This window comes from Chelonoidis abingdonii, chromosome 3, assembly GCF_003597395.2.
Source record: "Chelonoidis abingdonii isolate Lonesome George chromosome 3, CheloAbing_2.0, whole genome shotgun sequence".
NCBI classification, from domain to species: Eukaryota; Metazoa; Chordata; order Testudines; family Testudinidae; genus Chelonoidis; species Chelonoidis abingdonii.
Window position 1 is genome coordinate 109,709,156 of NC_133771.1, and position 23,137 is coordinate 109,732,292.

Here is a 23,137-nt window from a genome sequence, read left to right on the forward strand (position 1 = left end):
AATAGCTAGTGAACAGGAGCACCTAACAGGGGAGTCTTCCATGTAAAAGAGTGGCTGTATGATCCTTGGGGAGTAAGTTTATTGTCCTTAAGTTAGTTTCTTTGTTGTGTGCTTGCTGCTTTACAGAAGTATATAGTGTGGACTGTTTGTTTGGAGAGCCATGTGCTCAGGGCCAGTGCAACCTTTAGGTGACCGAGGCGTTCACCTAGGGCGCTCGGATTTGGGGGGTGCCATTTTCTTCGGCAGTAACCATGGTGGCTGGATCTTCAGCCACCCCGATCGCCGCCAGCATTTAGGCAGAGGGACCTGGGGCAGGGGAGCATGGGGAGGGCTGCCTGCAGCAAGTAAGTGGGGTGCAGCATGCAGGGGAACTCCTCACCCCAGCTCACCCCTGCCCCACCTCCTCCCGAGCACCTGTGGCTGCTTCACTTCTCCTGCCTCGCAGGCTTGCAGCGCCAATCAGCTTAGGCGCCGCAAGCCTGGGAGGCGGGAGAAGTGAAACAGCGACGGCGTGCTCGGGGTGGAGGCAGAGCAGGGGTGAGCTGGGATGGGGGACGTGTCTCAGGGCAGAGGGTGGGGACCTACCGCAAGAGGGGGCACCTCAGGGTGGAGGGGGGGAGCTGCCGTGGGGGTGGCACCTCAGGGCGGAGGTGTAGGGGGAGGAGGGAGGCACAAGGTGGAAGTTTCGCCTAGGGCATGAAACATCCTTCACCGGCCCTGCATGTGCTGAGCCTAGAAGCCTGCTAGGCAAGGCTGAGCGCTTCTTAATGAGGCTTTGATCCCTATGCTCTTTAGCACCCACTAACCCTGAGCCAGGGGGCAGCTCTATTCAGGGAGAACTGAGGCTTAAAAAGCCAGCTCCTGAGTTACCAGAGGAGCTAATGAACAGGAGGAAGTTCTCCAGGTGGAGGAGAAGGTAATGAGTTTTTCAGGGGGCCTATAACTCAGAAACCCCTCAAATGATCCCAAATTTGGATCACTAATGCTACCCTATGCCTTTATAAGGGACACCAAATTTCAGAGTAATTTGATTAACCATTTGGATTTTAGAGCACTTACAAGAGCCAAGCTTTATGTGTATAAAATGGTGGGAACGGAAACCTTTTAGCTGTTTTTTCATGAGCAGTGTAAAAATGTGTATATTGTTTAAATCTTTGGGGGACTCAAATTGAAATGGGTGCCATGCATTACCTTATGTAAAACTTGACAGATTGAGACCATATTGAGCTGCATTTCATCATAAAAACATGAGAATGTGCATAGTAGGTCAGACCAAAGGTCCATCTAGCCCAGCATCCTATCTTCTGACAGTGGCAATGCCAGGTGCCCCAGAGGGAATGAACAGAACAGGTAATCATCAAGTGATTGATCCCCGTTGCCCATTCCCAGCTTCTGGCAAACAGAAGCTAGGGACACCATCCCTGCTCATCCTGGTTAATAGCCATGATGGACCTATTCTCAATGAACTTATCTAGTTCTTTTTTGAACCGTTATAGTCTTGGCCTTCACAACATCCTCTGGCAAAGAGTTCTACAGACTGACCGTGCGTTGTGTGAAGAACTACTTCCTTTTGTTTGTTTTAAACCTGATGCCTATTAATTTCATTTGGCAACCCCTAGTTCGTGTGTTATCAGCAGGAGTAAATAACACTTTCTTATTTACTTTCTCCACACCAGTCATGATTTTATAGACTTCTATCATATCCCCCCTTAGTCATCTCTTTTCCAAGCTGAAAAGTCCCAGTCTTATTAATCTCTCCTCATATGGAAGCTGTTTCATACCCCTAATCGTTTTTGCTGCTCTTTTCTGAACCTTTTCCAATTCCACTATATCTTTTTTGAGATGGGGCAACCACATCCGCACGCAGCATTCAAGGTGTGGGCATACCATGGATTTATATTGAGGCAATATAATATTTTCTGTCTTATTATCTATCCCTTTCTTAATATTTCCCAACCTTGTGGGGTTGGATAGCTCAGTGGTCTGAATATTAGCCTGTGCTAAACCCAGGGTTGTGAGTTCAATACCTGCAGGGGCCATTTAGTTGAGGCTTGGCTCTGCTTCGAGCAGAAGGCTAGACTAAATGACCTTATAATCCTGTTTGCTTTTTTGACTGCCATTGCACATAGAGTGGATGTTTTCAGAGAACTATCCACAATGACTCCAAGATCTCTTTCTTGAGTGGTAACAGCTAATTTAGATCCCATCATTTTATAAGTATAGTTGGGATTATGGTTTCCAATGTGTATTACTTTGCATTTATCAGCACTGAATTTCATCTGCCCAGTCACCCAGTTTTGTGAGATTCTTTTGTAGCTCTTCTCAGTCTGCCTGGAACTTAACTAGTTTGATATTTAGCTCTAGGCAAAAAAATAAACTCTATCTAGACACATTTTTGAAAAATGGCTTTTTGAGGGATGCGGGGGTTAAATGTCTCTGAATCTGTATCTTTAACCTTATTCTGCACCTTCCAAGGCACACTAAATTTCAAAGAAATCCTACTGAGCACATCAATTTACAGATCAAATCTAAGTCCTCTAAAACAGATGTCTTGATACTATCTGAATTATAGCAATGCTGGTGTGTTGCTATTATGCAGGAAGCTGGGAAAGTGGCTTACATCACTGAGAGAGCATGTTTATAGGCTCAGAGTAGTTAGAGTGCAAAAACAATAATTGTTATCTAATAATTCAGACTCTTGCAAGTACAGAACATAGTCACAGAAAACAAGTGGTTATATAAGAAATAGGTATTACTTACTTTATTATTATTATTTATTATTTTAAAGAGACAGGGTAACCTAAGTATGGCTCCAAAGTAAATGCTATAAAACAAACCTTTTAAAAATCTAAAACCAAGATAAATGTTTACACAACTTTTAAAAGGCGTCCAATGGAAACAATGGATTTCTGAAAAATTGTTTCACAATGCTTCAAGCGCAAATTTTGGAGCACTACATATATGACAGTGAAACTGATTATAAACAAATTGAAATGGTCCTTATTCATTTTCATAGTCAAACAAAGAAAAAAGCACAAAGTAAACAAAGAGCATCAGCAGTTACCAGACCATTGGATTGATTTTTGGTGGTGGAAGAAATTGATAAGGAGCATAAATACACATGCTGTAGATAGTTCTTTGAAAACTTCAGCTCAGGGCACAGCATTAGTTAAAAAGTCTAACAGAATGTTAGCAACTACTAGGAACGGGATAGAAAATAAGATAGAAAATATCATTATGCCACTATATAAATACCTGTTATGCCTACACCTGGAAAACTGTGCCCAGTTCTGGTTGCCTCATCTCAAAAACAACATACTGTAGTGGAACTGGAAAAGGTTCAGAGAAGGGCAGCCAAAAATAAATTAAATAAATAAATAAAATCAAGGGTATGGAATGGCTTCCATATGAGGAGAGAGTGAAAAGGTTAGCGTTGTTCAGCTTAGAAAGGAGACAGATATGACAGAAATCTATAAAATAATGAACAGTGTGGAAAAAGTGATGAGAGAAGTGTTATTTACACCTTTTCACAATACAGAATCAGGAGTCACCCAATGAAATTAACAGGCAGAAGGTTTAAAATAAACGTAAGGAAGTACTTTTCAACTCAACACACAATTAACGTGTGGAACTCATTGCCATGGGATGTTGTGAAGGCCAACAATACAACTGGGTTAAAAAAAGAACTAGATAAATTAATGGAGGATAGGTCCATCAACCGACAGCTATTAGCCAGGACAGTTAGGGATGCAACCCTGTGCTTGGGTGACCTAAGCGTGTGACTGTCAGAAGCTGGGAGGGGAAGACAGTAGTAGATGACTCTAAAACTGCTTTGTTCTATACACTTCACCTGAAGCACTTGGCATTGGCTGCTGTTGGAGACAAGATACTGGGCCACATGGACCATTGCTCTGACCCACTATGGCCATTTTTATGCTTCATTTACAACCTATGGTTTCAAGATTGACACTATTCCTTTAAACTAATTCTGCACACAACAGGGAATTGTTCGTATTTAGGGCTTGCTCCTGATCCCACCAAAGACGGTGAGATTTTGACCACCGACTCCAAAGGCAGCAGGAGGAGGCCCCAAATGCACAATGAAAACAGGCCGGGGGTTCCTTAGTGCCCTGTAATCTCCAGGTCGCTTCGGAAAGCGTTTCAGCGCTGCCTGCGCACACAGGGCTGGCAAGAGGAGGCGATTGCCTTGGGCTTAGGGAACAGCATTACGTGTAGTGACAGTTCACCATGGGAGCGGCTATGCTATGGGCTGCGACATCCGCAGGCCCTGGGCTGTGCAACAGAGCCGGCTCTTTTCCCCCGCCCCTGAGCCACGCAGTTACAGGAACATGAGTTTGTAGTGGCGAGACCAGGTGTGCACTGGCGGGAAATCCCGGACACATCTGTCCTCTGCTGCTGAGATCAGCCAACCGCGCTCGCGCTCCCTCCCCAGTCCATCCCCTTCCGTCCTTTCCCGGGCTAGGAAATCCTCTGCCACCTTTTCCCGGGGTCTCGCTGGGCTGGAGAGCCCGGCTCCAGGCAGGCGCTGGCCGGGGCTGAGGATTCGGCCTCCTAGCAGCAGCACCAGCACCACCACCACCACCCGCCGCCTGCCGGAGCCCAGCTTGCACCGCAGGGACCTGCCCGCGGGGGAGGAGGCAGCGGCACAAACTGACGTGTCTCCGTCATGGAGCTGAGCGTGATTCATCAACAGCAGCTGCAGCAGCAGCGCGCCCGGGGCAGGATGCTGCGCGCTGTCCCCGCTTAGAGCCGGGCAAGGGGCGACACCCGCTCTGCCGTCCGCAGTAGCGTCTCCTTGCCGCGGAGCGCAGGGCCCTTCAGGCAGCCAAGATGGAAGAAATCCTGAGGAAGCTGCAGAAGGAAGCGTCGGGGAACAAACACAAAGCGATCAAGGAGAGCTGCGGCTGGGCCATTGGTAAGGAAGCGGGCACCTGCCCCCTGGCGCTTTCTCCCGGTGCATGCCCCAGCCCCCCCCGCGCCAGAGAGCAGATAGCCCCCTGCTTTGCCGGCGCTCATTATGGGTACGCTGTGAATGCATTTGCAGTGTTTTTCTTATTGTGCACGCGCCGTGCCTGGGAAATCTCTAACTACCATTTCTTGGGTCCTTTCTCCCATTGATTTAAAGGCACCCCTAAGCCATACCTGTGCTAAAGGTTTCCCCTTCTCCCCACTTTGGAGGCTCTAATGCACACATTGCTATCGATTTGTTGCCCTTCAGCGTGAGCTCCGATAGGTCAGGAAAACCGAGTTGTTTGCAATGTTTTCATTTCCAGCCAGGGCGCAGACAGTCTTAAGTAGGATTGTATTTAATTATACATTTTTCGAGCAGCATATATGAGCTTGCAGGTGTATGACTCAGTGGTTCACCACTGCTGGAAGGCTGATGTGAGCCCACTGCAGGCAGTTTCCTTGCACTTGTAGCATCACTGGTTTTACTGAAATACCTTAATTGCATTTACCTTAGTTGCCAGGTGAGTAAATTCTTTTCTTAGGCTCACCTAAAACTGTTAGGAAGGGAATGACTCAGATTGCCTGGTTGACATAACACTGGGCATAGACCAGGGGTTCTCAAATGGGGTCAGAACCCCTCAGGGGGTCACGAGGCTATTACATGGGGATTGCAAGCTGTCAGCCTCCACCCCAAACCCTGCTTTATATCCAGCATTTATAATGGTGTTACAAATTAAAAATAACTTTTTGTATATTTAAGGGGGGTCGCACTCAGAGGCTTGCTATGTGAAAGAGATCACCAGTAAGAAAGTTTGAGAGCCACTGGCATAGACTGTATAGGGTTAGCTATTAACGTATGAAAGGGTGTTACAACTGCTAATTAAATTTTGAAAAGGAGGTATAATGACTTAATGAGGACAGCTGTTGAGGTTGCAGTACTTCTGGGTAGAGGAATTATCATCTCTCACAGGAGTCAAGCTAATGTCCCCCCCCCCCCTTTTTTTTTAACACAAAAAGCTTTTGCTTTTACTATTTTCAGTGAATCATCATCTCGTGTTTAGGTGCATTCTAATTGCAGTGAATCACATGATATGTTAAAACTAGAGAAAATAAAAAATGAATAAACTTATGTTTCACTAGCAGGTAACTTATTGTTATCCCTCAAATGTATATGCTGTGATTCAGTCATCTGATGTTGTTTTTAAAAGTACAGGTTGCCCTGCATGGCCAAACCATGCTTTGCTACAGCCCAGTGATTTCAGAGGAAATCCACCTTTCCATATTGGTGCCTAGACACTGCTGTGATTGGAGCAGTATAAATATGTGTGTAAACAGCTATTCATTTGTTTTTCACTTGATATGTAGCTTTTTTTCCTTCTCAGACTCAAACCACCATAAGCATATTTTATGGATATTTTAGTATTTATATGAAGGGAACTGTGTGTTTGGTGATTTACACTGGAATTATTAACACCTTTCTTTGAGAGCAAGATCTGGTAGACCCATATGTTTTTTCACTGGAAAGAGAAGTAATATTTTACCATTCAAAAGTGCCAGTGATAGAGATGCTGAGCAAACAAGATGATTGCAGAACTACTGCTTGTTTTAATAACATGCAACCATTCTGTCTAATATAACACTGAATTCTTTAAAAATATGTATCTTCCATACAAGGATAAGGCTGGTTGGGTGGTATACCAAGTATAATACGTGGGAAGTATTTTTTCTTAGTTCTCGGTGGCCACATACATAAAGTATCTTTTTGTTGATTGTGCATTCTGTTACAATGCAATTTTTTTTGTACTGTGACTTCTCAACCACTAATTTATGCTAAGAGGTTAGTTCTGAGAACACCTCACTGCACCTACCTTGTTGTTAACTATCTAATAAAATGAATGTCTGTATTAGTGAAAATAAACCAAGTGTAATGAGCTGCACACAAATTCACAGAGAGAGGCTGTGACTCGAGAGAGAGTTCAAGCAACGTAAAGTCAGTGCTGGGGTTGATCTATCCTAGGGCTGTCCAGCGATTAAAAAATTAATTGCAATTAATTGCGCAATTAAACAATAATAGAATACCATTTATTTAAATATTTTGGGATGTTTTCTACATTTTCAAATATAATTATTTCAATTACAACACAGAATACAAAGTGTATAGTGTTCACTTTCTATTTGTGAATACAAATATTTGCACTGAAAAAACAAAAGAAATAGTATATTTCAATTCACCTAATACAAGTACTGTAATGCAATCTCTTATGAAAGTTGAACTTACAAATGTCAAATTATGTACAGAAAATAACTGCATTAAAAAATAAAACAATGTAAAACTTTAGAGCCTATGAGTCCACTCAGTGCTATTTCAGCCAGTCGCTCAGACAAACAAGTTTGGTTACATTTGCAGGAGATAATGGTGCCTACTTCTTTTTGCAATGTCACTTGAAAGTGAGAATGGGCGTTCGCATGCCAGATGCGCTAAAGATTCATATGTCCCTTCATGCTTCAACCACCATTCCAGAGGATATGCATCCATGGTGATGACAGGTTCTGCTCGATAACAATCCAAAGCAGAGCGAACAGATGCATGCTCATTTTCATCATCTGAGTCAAAGGCCACCAGCAGAAGGTTGATTTTATTTTTTTGGGGTGGTTCTGGTTCTATAGTTTCAGCATCAGGGTGTTGCTCTTTTAAGACTTCTGAAAGCATGCTCCACACCTCGTCCTGCTCAGATTTTGGATGGCACTTCAGATTCTTTAAACCTTGAGTTGAGTGCTGTCCCTATTTTTAGAAATGTCACACTGGTACCTTCTTTGCGTTTTGTCAAATCTGCAGTGACACTGTCGTAAATCAAGCAACATGTGCTGGGTCATCATTCAAGACTACTATAACGTGAAATATGTGGCAGAATGTGCATAAAACAACAAGGGATGTGCAATTATCTCCCAAGGAGTTCAGTCACAAATTTAATTAATGCACTATTTTTTAAACAAACATCATCATCATGGAATCATGTCCTACAGAATGGTGGCCGAAGCATGAAGGGGCAGACAAAGTTTAGCATAGCTGGCACGTAAATACCCTGCAATGCCTGTTCTCGCTTTCAGGTGACATTGTAAATAAGAACCAGGCAGCAGTGTCTCCCATAAATGTAAAGAAACTTGTTTGTCTTAGCGATTGGCTGAACAAGAAGTAGGACTGAGTGGACTTGTAAGCTCTAAAGTTTTACTTTGTTTTGTTTTTGAGTGCAATAATGTAACAAAAAAATCTACACCTGTATGTTACACTTTCACCATAGAGATTGCAATATAGTACTTGTATGAGGGGAATTGAAAAATATTGTTTCTTTTTTTTTTTACAATGCAAATATTTGTAATAAAAATAATGTAAAGTGAGCACTGTACGCTTCGTATTCTGTATTATGATAGAAATCTCTATTTGAAAACGTAGAGGAAAAAATAAAAAATATTTAATAAATTTCAGTTGGTATTGTATTGTTTAATAGTGCTATTAATCGCAATTAATTTTTGGAGTTAATCGCATCAGTTTACAGTGATTAATCGACAGTCCTAACCTATACATAAACTTGCACCAATATAACTAAATCAATATCCTAAAACCAGTTTAGTTATTTTGTTGCAAGTCCAGGTGGATGCTGATTTTGGAACAGTGTCCACACACAGATTTGGACTGCAATAATGAAATCATTTATAATCCACAGCTACTGTTATTTTGGTGCAAGTTTGTAGATATATACAGGACTCCGGAACAGGATAATGTGTCACCATGTTTACATCTAGAAGAGTTCCCTACAATAAGAAAAGCACAGCATCAGGCCCACAGAGAATTTTTTGAAATTGTAAGTTGTAAATTTTACTGTCAGTGCTATTGATAGAAGTCAGGATTGGAAACAATAATTCAAAACTGTGGAAATGTAGAATATCTAGATCCTGAATACATTATCTCCTTTAACATTCTTATTCTTTCCTTTTCTCATACAGAAACTTTGGAATCTTCTGATGCTGCTGCTACCAAGATCCTTCCATATCAGCTGAGGTAAGGAAACATAAATGTCTTGGATCATGTGATGCCATGGGTTTTGGCAAAGCTTACAAAAAAGTTCAGAAATGGACAGAAGTATATTACTGATGGTCAATGAGAAAGGAAGGCTGGACTGTGGCAGGATGACACTCATGATGGAAGCCTGCTTATTCTCACTGCTCCTTTCAGTCTCGTATACTGTATTGTTAAATCTGGATCATTCAGTGTGTTCTGGAAATTAGCAACCAGTGGGACAGGCAGTTTGATCTTAGGGATAGAACAATGTGTTGGGACTCAGGAAACCTAGTGTTGGTTTTGCCACTGGCCTGCTGAGTGACCTTGGGCAAGTCACTGCATTGTTTTGTGCCTCAGTTTCTCCATCAGTAAAAGCAAGGATAAAGATACTGACTTCCTTTGTAAAGCACCTTGAGATCTCCTGATGAAAAATGCTATATAAGAGCTAAGTATTATTATTATTTTAGTTTTTCAGTCTTCCATATTATAAAGTGGCAGTGAACTCTCATTGTTAGCTAAGCAGTAAATTGAGATTGAGAAAAGGATATTGTTTCCAAATGGTCTCTTTTTAGGTTTGAAATCCCTGGTCTTTCGTTTCAGTTCGAGTTTTAGTTCATAAGTTGCTTTAGGGTTCCTCAGCAAGTCTAAGCTTTTACCTTTGTCTACACTAGACTTTTTTTTTTTTCTGACAGATCTCACTGCCTTGTTATCCAAGGTGCAGTTGCACGGGTGGTAGCGACATCAGGACTGCTAGGCTAGACAAGGCTCTGGCAGCCGCAAGTGCTTTTACTACCACATCATTGAAACTTGCTCAGAACAGGGATAAACAGAATGGTTTTAAAACAGGTAGCAGCAGCCATAGGAGCCTTTCCTGCACTAGCACTGCCAAGTGACTAGCGCTATAGCAGAGGGAGCAGTTTTTTTTCAGAAAGAAGCCTAGTATAGACTCCCTTTGTGTGCCATCTTGCACCCTAAACCTCTGATCTTACCTTCAGAATTCACTGTCAGTGGCATGGTGCTCGCAATTGATTCTGAGGACATGTTTTTTTCCTCTTACAGTCAGCTTTTGGAGGTATATGTGGATTATCTGGCATAGAGTATAGTGGGATGGGGAAAGGAATTCCATTTTGTGGAGGATTTTGATATTTTGAAATCTGATTTCATTCTGATTTGAAATAAAATTCAAATGTTTCACAATGTCCCATGAAAGGGAATGGCGTCCCAGCTCTGGGGCAGTCAGCCTGGTGGAATGCCCTGGAGCCATGGACCCTGGGAGCCCAGGTTGCTGAGGAGCTACAAGCCTAGGAGTTTGGGAGCTAGCTCTTCCAAGCTACTTCCTCTTCAGTCAGACTGGTGAGCTGAAGGGCAGTTGGGAATTTGCAGGTTTGCCCTGGCTGAGCTGGGAGCTGGAGCTCCCAGGGCTTCCAGGTTCTGACTCCCTGTCAGACTGCCTGGTGAGCTGTGAAGGAACCAGGTGTCTGGAAGCACTCTGAGTCCTGGCTAACCTGAGAGCCTTGGAGACTTGGAACATGGCTCCCTGGGCTTCCAGGTTCCTGGCTCCTCATCAGGTCACCTGATAGGCTGAAAGGGAGACAAAATTCTGAGAGCCTTTGGAGCCCTACTTGGTGGCAGTCCACTAGCTGAGTTTCAGAAGAGCCTGGGATTGGAGCTTAGGATCTGGGGCGCTCAGGACTTCCAGGCTGTTGGCTCCCTGTCATAGAATCATAGACGTGTAGGATTGGAAGGGACCTCAACAGATCGTCTAGCCCAGTCATCCTGCCATGTTTGCAGGACTACATAATAACTAGACCATTCCTGACAGGTGTCTGTCTAACCGGTTCTTAAAAACTTGCAATGATGAAGATTCCACAACCTCCCTAGGCAATTTGTTCCAGTGCTTAACCACCCTGACAGTGTTTTTCCTAATGTCCAACCTAAAGCTCCCTTGCTGCAATTTAAGTCATTGCTTCTTGTCCTAACCTTAGAGGTTTAAAAGAACAATTCTTTCCCTTCCTCCATGTAACAACCTTTTATGTATTTGAAAACTTTTTATGTCTCACACATACACAATTTTTTCACTCTTCCCTCATAGGTCATGTTTTCTATCTCTAATCATTTTTGTTGCTCTTCTCTGGCCTTTCTCCAGTTTGTCCACATCTGTCCTGAAATATGGCACCCAGAACTGGACACCATACTCCAACTGAGGCCTTATCAGCATGGAGTAGAGTGTAAGAATTACTTCTTGTGTCTTGCTTACAACACTCCTGCTAATATATCCCAGAATAATATTTGGGATTTTTTGCAACAGTGCTACATTGTTGACTCATATTTAGTTTGTGATCCACTCTGATCCCCATATCCCTTTCTGCAGTACTCCTTCTTAAGCAGTCATTTCCCATTTTGTATGTGTGGAACTGATTGTTCCTTCCGAAGTGGAGTACTTGACATTTGTCCTTATTTTTCATCCTAGTTATTTCAGATCATTTTCCAGTTTGTCCAGATCATTTTGAATTTTAATCCTATCCTCCAAAGCACTTGCAACCCTCTCCAGCTTATGGTCCTCAAACTTTATAAATATACTCTCTATGCCATTATCTAAATCATTTATGAAGATTAGTGAAGAAACTGGATCCAGGATGGATCCCTGCGGGACTCCACTCGATATGTCCTTTCAGTTTGACTGTGAACAACTGATGACTACCCTCTGGCAATGGTTTTCCAACCAGCTATGCAGCCACCTTGTTGTAGTTCCAGCTAGGTTGTATTTCCCTAGTTTATAAGGAGGTCATATGAGACAGTATCAAAAGCCTTACTAAAATCAAGATATACCACATCTACCGCTTCCCCCCTATATTGTTACCCTGTCAAAGAAAGGTGAGCTCCCAAAGAGCCAGGTGGGCACTCTGGCAGGAAAACAGGTAGATTTCCACTGCAAATTTTGTTAAAAAAACAAACCATTTCCACAAAATGTTTCAATTTCAATGCATCTGTATTGTCAGAATTTTCAACTAACTTTAATAACTTCAAATGCCAAGTACTGGGAACACTGGGAATCTGGGAACAGATTTGTTAATTTTACATTTGCCGAGTGCATCTTGGATGTGGAGAGTTGGGGGATGGCAGATCCAGTTATGCCTCTATAATTCATTGAGTGCCCTGGGATAAACTAAAGCAGCCTAGAGGTTGCTCTGATTTATTCCAGTTGGATAGAATCCCTGTGGAACCATATGTCAGTATAGAACTGACAGAGTGCATCTTGCTCTCCTTCATCCCATGCGCACTCTCTTCCATCCAGACATGCAGCCTGTGTCGGAATGGAGGGCAGGGGAGAGCAGGGGTAGGAGCCAGCTTCATGCCAGCTGAGAACTCCACCACATCTGAGTAATTTTCAGGTGACTTGCTTTGCACCATGGCTGAAGTAGAAGTAAGTCTGGCCCTTTATCTTCCTATCTCTGGCATAGTGTGTTCACTGTAGTTTTTTTTCTTTTCCACACTAATCCTTGTGATAGTGTTACGTAGTGTTGTCCTCATTGCCAGCCTTTCCACAGATCAGCTTTTTCATTTGCTCATCATCTCTTAAGAACTGTTTTCCCCGGCATTATTAACGTGAATTGTCTTTTCCATTGTAAATGCTAATTTTTTGGAACCAGAAATCTTGACAACTTCAGTCATGGTGAAGTGAAATCGAACATACAGATTTGTCAGGAATGATGTAATTAGTGTTGGTTGTTTCTACAGAAAATGGAATGTGTGTATAAAGTGTTTGTTTGGGCCCTAGGTGTCAGAACACCAGCTGCCACGCTGGATGCCGTGACGCTTCCTGGGAGTATCCAGGGCTGCGAGGCACCTTGCACTTGCCCTTAGAGTGAGAGAGCCTTGTCTCTGGCTACTGGGCAACACAAGTACTGCCCTCTAGGCCTTTGCAGGCTGTGCCGTGACTCTACAGGTTAGCAATAGGCACAGTCCACCCGTCGAGACCTCCAAACCTTTCCCTGAAGTATCTTGCCACTGGTCATGTGCAGCATTCACAGATTCACTGCTCCCAAAGCAACTGTACATCCCAGCTTACCAGTTCCACCCCAGATCACCACTTTGCTTAATCAAGGCCCTTAGATTTGTTTTCAGAGAAATGAGGTATACGTTTATTTAACAAAAGACAGAGATTAAAGAAATAGCAAGTAGATATTTTGGAAAGAAATGGTTACGTATAAAATAAAAACATAACATGCATTTTAGAGCCTAGACTTGACTAACTAGATACTCTCATATCTTGCAGCATTTGGCTCACTCCAAAATCCTTATGGTTTTATAGCTAAGCTTCTGTGACCCTCCTTTTGTGAGACAGACATGTTAGCTTCCTAGGTGTGATTTTTTTGCCCCCCAAGATATACCAGTCCTATCCTTTGTCTTCATTCATAAACAGGACATACCCTGCTGTTTTGTTTCATTTTGTAGACTTCCTCTCATTGCAAAATCTATCACTTATTTAGCCTGTGACTCAGTACAAACAGACATAAATTGTGAAGTATACAATACACAAATGACCAGATAGGTAGATAGGCATCTGTTATCTCCTGCCTGAAAGGAACATTTATGAGGCACGCCACCTCCTGGTGACCTGCCTTAACTCCAAGACCATAAGAACATAACTCCGTAAATATGATTGTCCATCTGTGGACAATTAGCTCTCAGTTACATGCCACTTTTCGGTCAACTTTTATGCATATATCTGACCCAGACAGAGAGAGATGCAACTCTGTGCCCTCTGCCCATTAGCACCAAGGTGTCAGGGCTGGGTCATGGGCAGCCATACCTAGTAGTCAGAGCCAGAGTCCATAGTCATGAGACAGGAGTCAGCTGGGTCAGGATACTGGGGTGGCAGGGGAATAAGAGGCAGGAGACAAATTAAAGGTCAGTAACCACAAGCCAGATGCCAGGGGTGAAGCTAGGTCGGGATGCCAGGAAGTCAAGCTGTAAGTGCAAGGCGGAGCTTCATTGTTCAGACAGCTTCCTGTTTCTGCTGGTTGCTTGAATAGGGCCAATCAGCTGTTCTGGAACTTGGGCAGAGCTTCTTGCTGAGCTTGGTGGGCCCAAGGCAAGCCATCAGTAGCAGGCTGCCAGGTGGAGTACTGGAGTGTGTCTGCTCCCATGAACCCTGAGGACCTGGGTTCAAGACATGAAGGTCATTATATAAGGGGTCTCTGGGTCACAGACTCTTAAACCAGGCATTGTTTAGGAGACAGAATGTCTTCACCTATCCTTTCCCCCCGATTTTACTCTTCATTCCCTATTTGTAAAGCATGATCCTGTGTTTTATCGCAGATCCACAGTGGTCCAGATCTTGGAATGCAGTTAAAATTGAGAGTGCCCAAATGGAGAGTGGATTGAAACTCTTCTCAGCACTGCACTCATCCAAGTGCAGATCTGTGCAGGCTGGTCCCCTACACTTAATGAGAACAGTTTAAAGACAGCCGTGACTTGTGCTGGGCTGCCGTGACTGTCAAGAACCAAAGCAGTCACCAAGGACAGGTGCAGCACAGAAATGTCCTGACCATGCCTCATTTCCTGCAGTCTCTCTTCCTTCCATTGTGGCATCCGGGAAAGTCTAGGTTGGCACAGATCAACCCAAGACTCATCCAGTTCTCATCCACTTAAAACCACCTTTCATCCTGCTGCTGTTGCGCTGAGTCCAGCTCAGCGGGGCCAGAGGATGTGGCCCAGAATGTGTAATGATGTCAGATTATGATAGAAAACTAACTTGAGCTCAGGTGCAAACCAAATAGCATCATCCCAAGTTGACAGAGCCCATCAATGTGTGAGCTACATAAAGCCAGCATGTGGGAAGGATTAAAGAAAGTGCAAATATCTGAGGAAGACAATATAGACCGTTTAGGGGAGAGGTGTTTTTTTACAGTGTTCTCCAAGGGGGACAGTTCAGTGGATTTCCTATCTGTTACCCCACATCCCGAGTCTTGTGTGTGCAAGGAGTAACACCTCCATTTATCCTGTAGAAGTGTGTGGTATACACAGAATCAGAGAAGGATGTTTTAGTCAAACATCTAGTGAATGTGCTTTATTGCATTACCTGTTTGGTAGCAAACTAAGCTAAGGACATGGAGGACTTTCCTTTCCCCTGTTCCCCTGGCTTGTGAGGAGCACTTTGGGCTTCTGAGCAGAAGGAAAGGGAGATGTCTTGGGAGACCAGCACTAGCATGTGTTTTTGCATCTTTGTTTCATAGTGATTAAATGAAAAGCCAGCGATTACGTTTCAAAACCAGCCCCTCTAGGTTTAGTAGGGGTTCTTTATAATGTTTTCTCTTAACATGCTGCGTCAGATCTGACTGAGCTGTACTTTACACAGAACGTGAGGTAGTGCTCAGCCAGTTTTCCACTTCCTCAGTCTTGGGACTGATTGGGGGCTAATTTAGTTCTGTGATTCCGAACAAAACTTTAGAGCAGCTTAAGGTTTCTCTAAGTTATGCAGGCAGGAATGGTTCCACTGGCTGGGTATCACCAGAATTCAAGGCTCTCTGGCCACCCCATATCCCACTCCTGGACCATGTGTGACACACATCCTATTCTGGATGCAAGGAGCTAACTCAGGGGTAGGCAACCTATGGCACGCGTGCCAAAGGCGTCACGCGAGCTTATTTTCAGTGGCACTCACGCTGCCTGGGTCCTGGCCACTGGTCTGGGGGGGCTCTGCATTTTATTTAATTTTAAATGAAGCTTCTTAAACATTTTAAAAACCTTATTTACTTTACATACAACAATAGTTTAGTTATATATTATAGACTTATAGAAAGAGACCTTCTAAAAACGTTAAAATGTATTACTGGCACGCGAAACCTTAAATTAGAGTGAATGAATGAAGGTTCTGAAAGGTTGCCGACCCCTGAGCTAACTGATGCCGGGGGAAAATACCCAGCTCCTTTAGAGCTGCTTTCCACAGCCTGAGCAGAGCAATCAGTTGAAATAGGGATGGAGGAATTGGTCCATTATATGCCAGATTGTGACTGGCCCTAGTAAGTGTGTGCAAAGAGCAGGAGGGAACAAAGTATCAGAGGAGTAACAACGTTAGTCTGTATCCACAAAAACAAGGAGGGGTCGGGTGGCACCTTAAAGACTAACAGATTTATTTGGGCATAAACCTTTGTGGGTAAAAAAAGCCCATGCATCTGAAGAAGTGGGTTTTTTACCCACAAAAGCTTATGCCCAAATAAATTTGTTAGTCTTTAAGGTGCCACCGGACTCCTCATTAGTTTTGGAGGGAGCAAAGATTCTTTCAACTTGTGGCAGTCTCTCCTGCAGTGGTCCCAGTTACGGTGCAGTCTCTACTAGCTCTCCATGAGCTCCTAACCATACCAAAAAGGGCAGAAGAGGATGGGGCCATGGTCCTGCCCCCATTTCTGCCTTTACCCCACTCCATATTGGCCCGCAGAGATGGAGGTATGCACTCGGGAAGTGCACCTTTATGTTGATATGCTGTATCTGTTCTGTCTAGGAACTCCAAGAGGAATTGTCTCCCTAAACTCTTCCCTGGGTTGCTGCTTTTAATCTGGCTCTGTATTCTGTGCTGTAGTATTATAATACTATATACATACCAAGAGCCAGGAAGAAAATGAGCAAAGGAAGATTAGACTGATGATTAGGCAAAATGTCCTAATGGTGAGATCTGTTAACTTGAGCGGACTCACCGCTAGAAATAGAATTATTCTCTGCAATATACTCTAATAACAACGAATGAGCTAAATCACCTAATTTTGTTCATTTCCCCTTGCAGTTTCTGTGATTCTGTAGCAAATGGAATGCAGTGGCACTGCCTAATAACACTATACAAAATTCTGGCAATAATCCAGTCTTCTGACAATGTCCGTGAAAGAACTGCATTCACTAACACTATATCTAGGGCCCTACCAAATTCACAGCCATGAAAAACACATCAGATTCTGAAATCTGGTCTTTTGTGTGCTTTTACCCTATACTATTCAGATTTCATGGGGGAGAGCAGCGTTTCTCATAAATGGGAGTCCTAACCCAAAACAGAGTTGCAGGGGGATTGTAACGTTATTTTAGGGGGGTTGTGGTATTGCCACCCTTACTTCTGCTCTGCCTTCAGAACTGGGCTGCTGGAGAGTGGCTGCTGACCGGGAACCCAGCTCTGAAGGCAGAGCCCTGCCAGCAGCAGCACAGAAGTAAGGGTGGCAGTACCATCCCATGCCATCCTTACTTCTATGCTGCTGCTGGTGGCGGCACTGCCTTCAGAGTTGCGCTCCCGGCCAGTAGCCACTGCTCTCCAGCTGCCCAGCTCTGAAGGCAGCATCACCACCACCAGCAGCAGCAGAGCAGAAGTAAGGGTAGCAGTACTGCAATCTCGCTTACAATAATCTGGTGACTTCCCCACACAACTCCTTTCTGGGTCAGGACCCCTACAATTACAACACTGAAATTTCACATTTAACTAGCTGAAATCATGAAATTAACAATTTTTTCAATCCTCTGATCATGAAAGTGACCGAAATAGACCATGAATTTGGTTGGGCCCTAACTGTATCAAATCCAGTGAGCCAGATGGAGCTAAGCTGATTCATGTTGGCCCCAAAGAGTCTAGCGATCTGATTGGACATTGCAGAGGGGATGCTCTCCAGTTGGCTTTAAGATTACTCCTTAAAAAAACAAAGGAAACTGAGTGTACAAAAACTACATTAAAAGAACATTAAAAATCTGCCTGATTCCAACATAGTGAAGGCAATTCTGTTGTACACCTGCTGCTCTATTCTTAGCTCACCCTGTTGGGTTGCGCCCGTGTATTATTGAACATATGGCATGTTAGATCAAATAGTTTCCTGAGGCCTTTGCAACAAATGAGTGAGGTCTGCTGCAGCTTTTGTATCGTGGCTGCTTCCAAGGCAACCTCAGCACTTCCTGGATGAAATACCTATTACACAGGACGACACCTGAGGTGTATTTTGCCCCCCAGGCTTGCTGTGTTCAGCAGCGTTTGGACAGTTAAGGATGGAGAGGCAGCCTTGAATGTCACAGCTTTACTTAGCTTCACTGAGACCCATTGGGGTTCATCTTCCCAGCACAGAGTGGGGAGATGTAGCCATTCAGCTCCCGTTGACATTAATACGATTTATGGGGTTAAATTCTTGAAAACCATGGTGAAAATTAACCCAGTTGAGGGACAGCAATTGTAATGTCTGTCTTCCTAGCAAAAATACCCAGCTCCGGACACAAGGCCTTTCATTTCCCTGCTGAACGTGTACATGGGTTTTCTCACACTACTCAGTCGGTGTGGCTCAGCTCTGTCCCAAGGGGAGGTGGGAAGGGCTACATGCCCATTCTGCCCAACGAGGGCATCAAATAGAAAGGCAGGAGGGCTTGGGGTAAAGACTATCTGAGTTTAGTTCCCAGTTTTGCCATGTCTTCCTGTGCAACCTTGGACGTATGTGTGAGTTGGTTCTCCATCTGTAAAATGAAGATAATATTGCTTCCCTAGCTCACAGGGTGGGTTGTGAAGATAAATGCGTTGTCAGATGGGGGCTTTATGAATACCTAAATAGATAAAATGGAAGGACAATTTTTAATGGCCACATCTGTCCAGCAGAAAGTGGCCTAAGATAAAGGGTTGCCAATACTCCAGGTTTGGCCTGGAGTCTCCAGGAATTAAAGATTAATCTTTAATTAAGGATTATGTCATGTGATGAAACCTCCAGGAATACATCCAACCAAAACTGGCAACCCTAATAACTTCATATAGCCCAGCAACCAGCCCTCTGATTCTAGTGACTGTTAGCTGTTACTCAGCTGAGCTAGATTTCTTTTGGCATCTTCAAGGTGAAAAGCTCTATATTCTGTTGCCAAACACCTGAGCTATCCCGTCTTCTCTGTTATGTATCTAATTTTTAGTCATGTTCAATGGTCTGCTAACAATAACTAAAACAGAAAATGGGCCCTTAGTGAGGGCTGCGAGCCATACCGTGGAGTAAAAGGTCCATAGGTGCTGGAACTCAGGGTGATGGGGGTGCTGCAGCACCCCCTGGATTGAAGTGGATTCCATTATCTACAGGATTTGAAGTTTGGTTCAATGGCTCTTAGCACCCCCACTATAAAAATCATTCCAGCACCCCTGTAAAGAAAGGAACCAGAATGAGTTTACTAATGCAGAAATGCTGTAGTTCTTTTAGTTGTGATCTTCAACCTTCATTGGTGATAGCTAAGGGGGCTTAATGCTGAGTCAGATTTTTGTGCACGTAAAAAGGCAAAGTCACCTTACCGAAAATTTACCCCTTGGTACTTTTGAGACTTGTCTTTTTTTTGTACGTTTTTTGTGTATAATGCTTCTACCTTGGTCGGGCCATTTTGCATTAGAAAATATTATTCCCCCCCACCACCAGTGATTTCCTCAGACCTCTAAGGTATATTTCCACAACCTCCAAGTTTTTCACTACCCAGCTGTCAAGTCCCTTTCAGCTAACTTTTCTTCTCTCCAAGAATGGCTGGGTATAGTACTTAATGGCTTATTGCCTCTTGCCAACCCGTGGAAGTATTACTGCTGACCTTGCTCTGAACCATTACATGGAACTTGTGTCTCAGTAGTGCCCCACCCCAGAGTGAAGTGAGGCACTGGGACAAGACATGTATGCTCAGGTTCTCAGCTGGTTTAAATTGGTACAGCTCCATTGCGGTCAGTGGAACTACACTGATTCACATCAGCTGAGAATCTGACCCTCAGTTTCTACAGTGACAGGTAGGAGATGGATCAGTGTGTGTTATGTTATCATAATGAATAATTAGGGCCCTACCAAATTCCCGGCCATGAAAAACACATTACGGACTGTGAAATCTGGTCTTTTGTGTACTTTTACTCTATATTATACAGATTTCACAGGGGAGACCAGCGTTTCTCAAATCGGGTGTCCTGACCCAAAGAGGAATTGCAGAGGGACCGAAAGGTTATTTGAGGGAGGTTGCGATATTGCCACCCTTACTTCTGCACTGCCTTCAGAGCTGGGTGGCTGGAGAATGGCAGCTGTTGTCCAGCTCTGCAAGTAGCGACGCAAAAGTAGAGGAGGCAGTACCATACCATACCATGCCATCCTTCCTTCTGTGCTGCTGTGGGTGGTGGCTCTGCCTTCAGAGCTGGGTTTCCAGCCAGCAGCCGCTGCTCTCTAGCTGCCCGGCTCTGCCTTCAGAGCTGGGTTTCCAACCAGCAGCCGCTGCTCTCTAGCTGCCCGGCTCTGAAGGCAGTGCCGCCGCCAGCAGCGGTGCAGAAGTAAGAGTAGAAGTACCTCAACCCCCCCCTCCAATAACCTTGCGACTCCCCCCCCACATTCCTCCCACAGTTCCTTTTAGGGTCGGGACCCCTACAATTACAACACCATGAAATTTGAAATTTCAATAGCTGAAATCATGAAATTTATGATTTTTTTAAAATCCAATGACCGTGAAATTGACCAAAATGGACTGTGGGTTTGGTAGGACCCTATGAATAATATTGTGTGCATTAATTGCTCTGCATAGGTTCTCCGAATACTTTAAAAACACTTATTTACTAAACTTCGCAATACTTTGCTGTGCTATGTATTATGGTGCCCAGTTTAGAGATGTGTAAACTGGAACATAGAGAGGATATCCCCAAATTTGCAGATGTGTCCACTAATTTTGGTGCTCAGAAAAGAGACACCTAGGCCCTGATTTTTGAGAGGATGAGCTCATGTCAACTCAATTTACTAGTGCTGAACACCAACAGAAAGCATGCCCTTTGATATTTCATGCTGGGCATCCATATTTAATGAATATTTTTTTAAAATGTGGCCTAAGCAATTATGTGATAAAGTCAGAACTCATGAGCCCGGACTCCCATTCCCTCTCCTCGAACCATGATACTTCTTCCTTCTAGTGAGCTCTGTTACGTCACACACCCCTGACGCCCCAAATAAAACTAAACTGGGTATTGCCAGTGCTAGTTATAAGATGATAAAGTATGTTAAGGGAAAACTGACCCTTCCTCCATCATTGTTGCTGGCTACTAAGACAGATAGAGTTGCTGCCAGATTATTTTTTAAATTTGCTTGGTCAAAGGTACATGATATGATTTTAGTGATAGATAGAATTTTAAAAAATAAACCTTTGCCGGAGTGTAGCAGTGGTCCTTTAAACTTGTCTAATCTCTTTCGCTTGTCTTAACATTTTCCAAGAATGTGTAAAGATCTCATCGGTGTTGGAGTGGGAAACTGTCTTTTCAAAGAACATGTATCCAGTAGCGGAATAATATTCGATAAGCATCATTCCCTGTGGACCCAATCCATTAAGCAGGGCAAGAGAGTTGCATAGGTATACGAGGAGAACAGACCTGAAAGTGTCCTCTGCTATAGATTTCACATGTATTTTATGCTTTTCCCTTGCCATATGAAATAGACTGTCATTCCCCTGCAGCAAATTGAAATGATGCAATTGCTATGATAGTGTGTATCCTCCAGTACCTACAAGAACATGCCCTGCCTATATGTTGTTTGGATTTTTTCCCATTGCTGGAGAGATTTCTCCAAGTTTGGAGTGATGCATTCAGCAAAGGGGCTCTGATTTTTGCAGAAATGTTTGAGGAGGAAAGGATTTCAGGACTAAAGGCAAAACAAACACTAATGTCAAAAAGTGACAACATTTTGTAGTATTCAGGGTGAACTCTGGTGAAGGCACAGCCTTCCCGATTAGTGGATAAGAAAGACAATTGCATCTTGGCCTCACATTATCCTACCCAGCATAGCTTACTCAAACTATAATCAGTTCCTATGCGTCTAGCCTTTTCTCAGTGTGTTCTTTCTGCCATGGTGCATTGCATTCCAGTGTTCATTTTTTCAGACTGATGTGTGAACTTCAGGAAGCCTGCTGAGTGAGGAGCAGGAAGTTAGCATCAAAGGTAGTTGACCTCTGAGGTATGTGTGTGAATTTTTCCATAGTTCTTGGAGTGCTGGACAAAAGCAGGTAGCAGACTAGTTCAGAAAGAACTTCCCTTTCCGTCTCTGATATCCTTCTCCTCCAGCTTCTCATGTGACAGAGGTCTATGTCCTGAAAAGCAATAATAGCTTGTTAAGCTTTCAAGGTCAGGGACTGTATTGCCTTCTGTACCATATGCACACTGTCTCCACTCAACAACATGAGTTGTGGTCTTTCATGGGATTATTTGCATGATTATCACCAAATTTCCAGCACTGCGGAGATCTGACATCTCGCATGGATGGTCCATACATCTGGAGAGTCCTGAGACTGGAATGTAGTTTGGTCCTTCCTTTATGTTTGAATGTTGTTAATTTTTATCATTTCATTCTTCTCCTTCCTCATTCTAGATAGTTTCCTTCCACTTGGAGAGAGTGGACAGAGAGAGCTGATCCTTATTTGTTTTATTGTTTAAATACATTTTATTTTTAAATTTAAATCAGATTTTTTTTAAATTACATGTTGGTGTCTTTACTTTCTTCCTATTTCATATTGTTACATTGCTAAAGTTGATATTTTGAATTTTTTATTAGTTTCCTAATTTATAGTAGAACTTTAGATTTTTAAAATACTGAATGTTTTTTCTGCTAAGAAGTTTCATGTTTAGAATGCTCATGTATGCTGAAAATTACAAATTCAGGGCCTCATCTCGAGAGCTTAGTGGGGAACAGTTTCCCCTTCCTTCTAAACTTTTTATTGGAGATTTCAAGAATTTTTCCTATTCTGCTTTGGAATGGACCAGAGACCCCTTTACATTTTTCATGACAAATCAGAGCAAAAGAGACCCAAGAATAGTCAGTAAGCAAGTGAAGAGGGCACTTACCTTGACTTTGGGGGATCCAGGTTCAAGTCTCTCTGAATCAGCCATAGCAGGGTCTTGAACCTGGATCTCCCAAATCCCTGGTAAATGGACTATTAACTATTTGGGGGGCAGAGGTGGTCCTCTTTTTCTCTCTGTGATCAGAAATACCATCCTTACTTTGAGAATGACACAAAGATAAACCCAGAATTGATAAGCAAATAGCCTGTGCTATGTGTGCAACTAACTCTCCCAATACTGAACTTCTAGAAATCAAGAAGGCTGAAATGCTTTAACCAGGCTATATTCCC

The 23,137-nt window shown here is 43.3% G+C and overlaps 1 protein-coding gene across 1 annotated transcript in view; it reads left to right on the forward strand.

The window, feature by feature from the left end:
* The first annotated feature begins 4,634 nt into the window (after positions 1–4,634).
* ARFGEF3 (ARFGEF family member 3) overlaps positions 4,635–23,137 on the forward strand; it is a 130,631-nt gene continuing 112,128 nt past the window's right edge. Inside the window, exons 1-2 of the mRNA XM_032769946.2 lie at positions 4,635–4,936; positions 8,974–9,028. Of these exons, the coding sequence (XP_032625837.1) occupies positions 4,852–4,936; positions 8,974–9,028 (140 nt within the window). The 5' untranslated portion in view covers positions 4,635–4,851. The remainder of the gene's footprint in view (positions 4,937–8,973; positions 9,029–23,137) is intronic.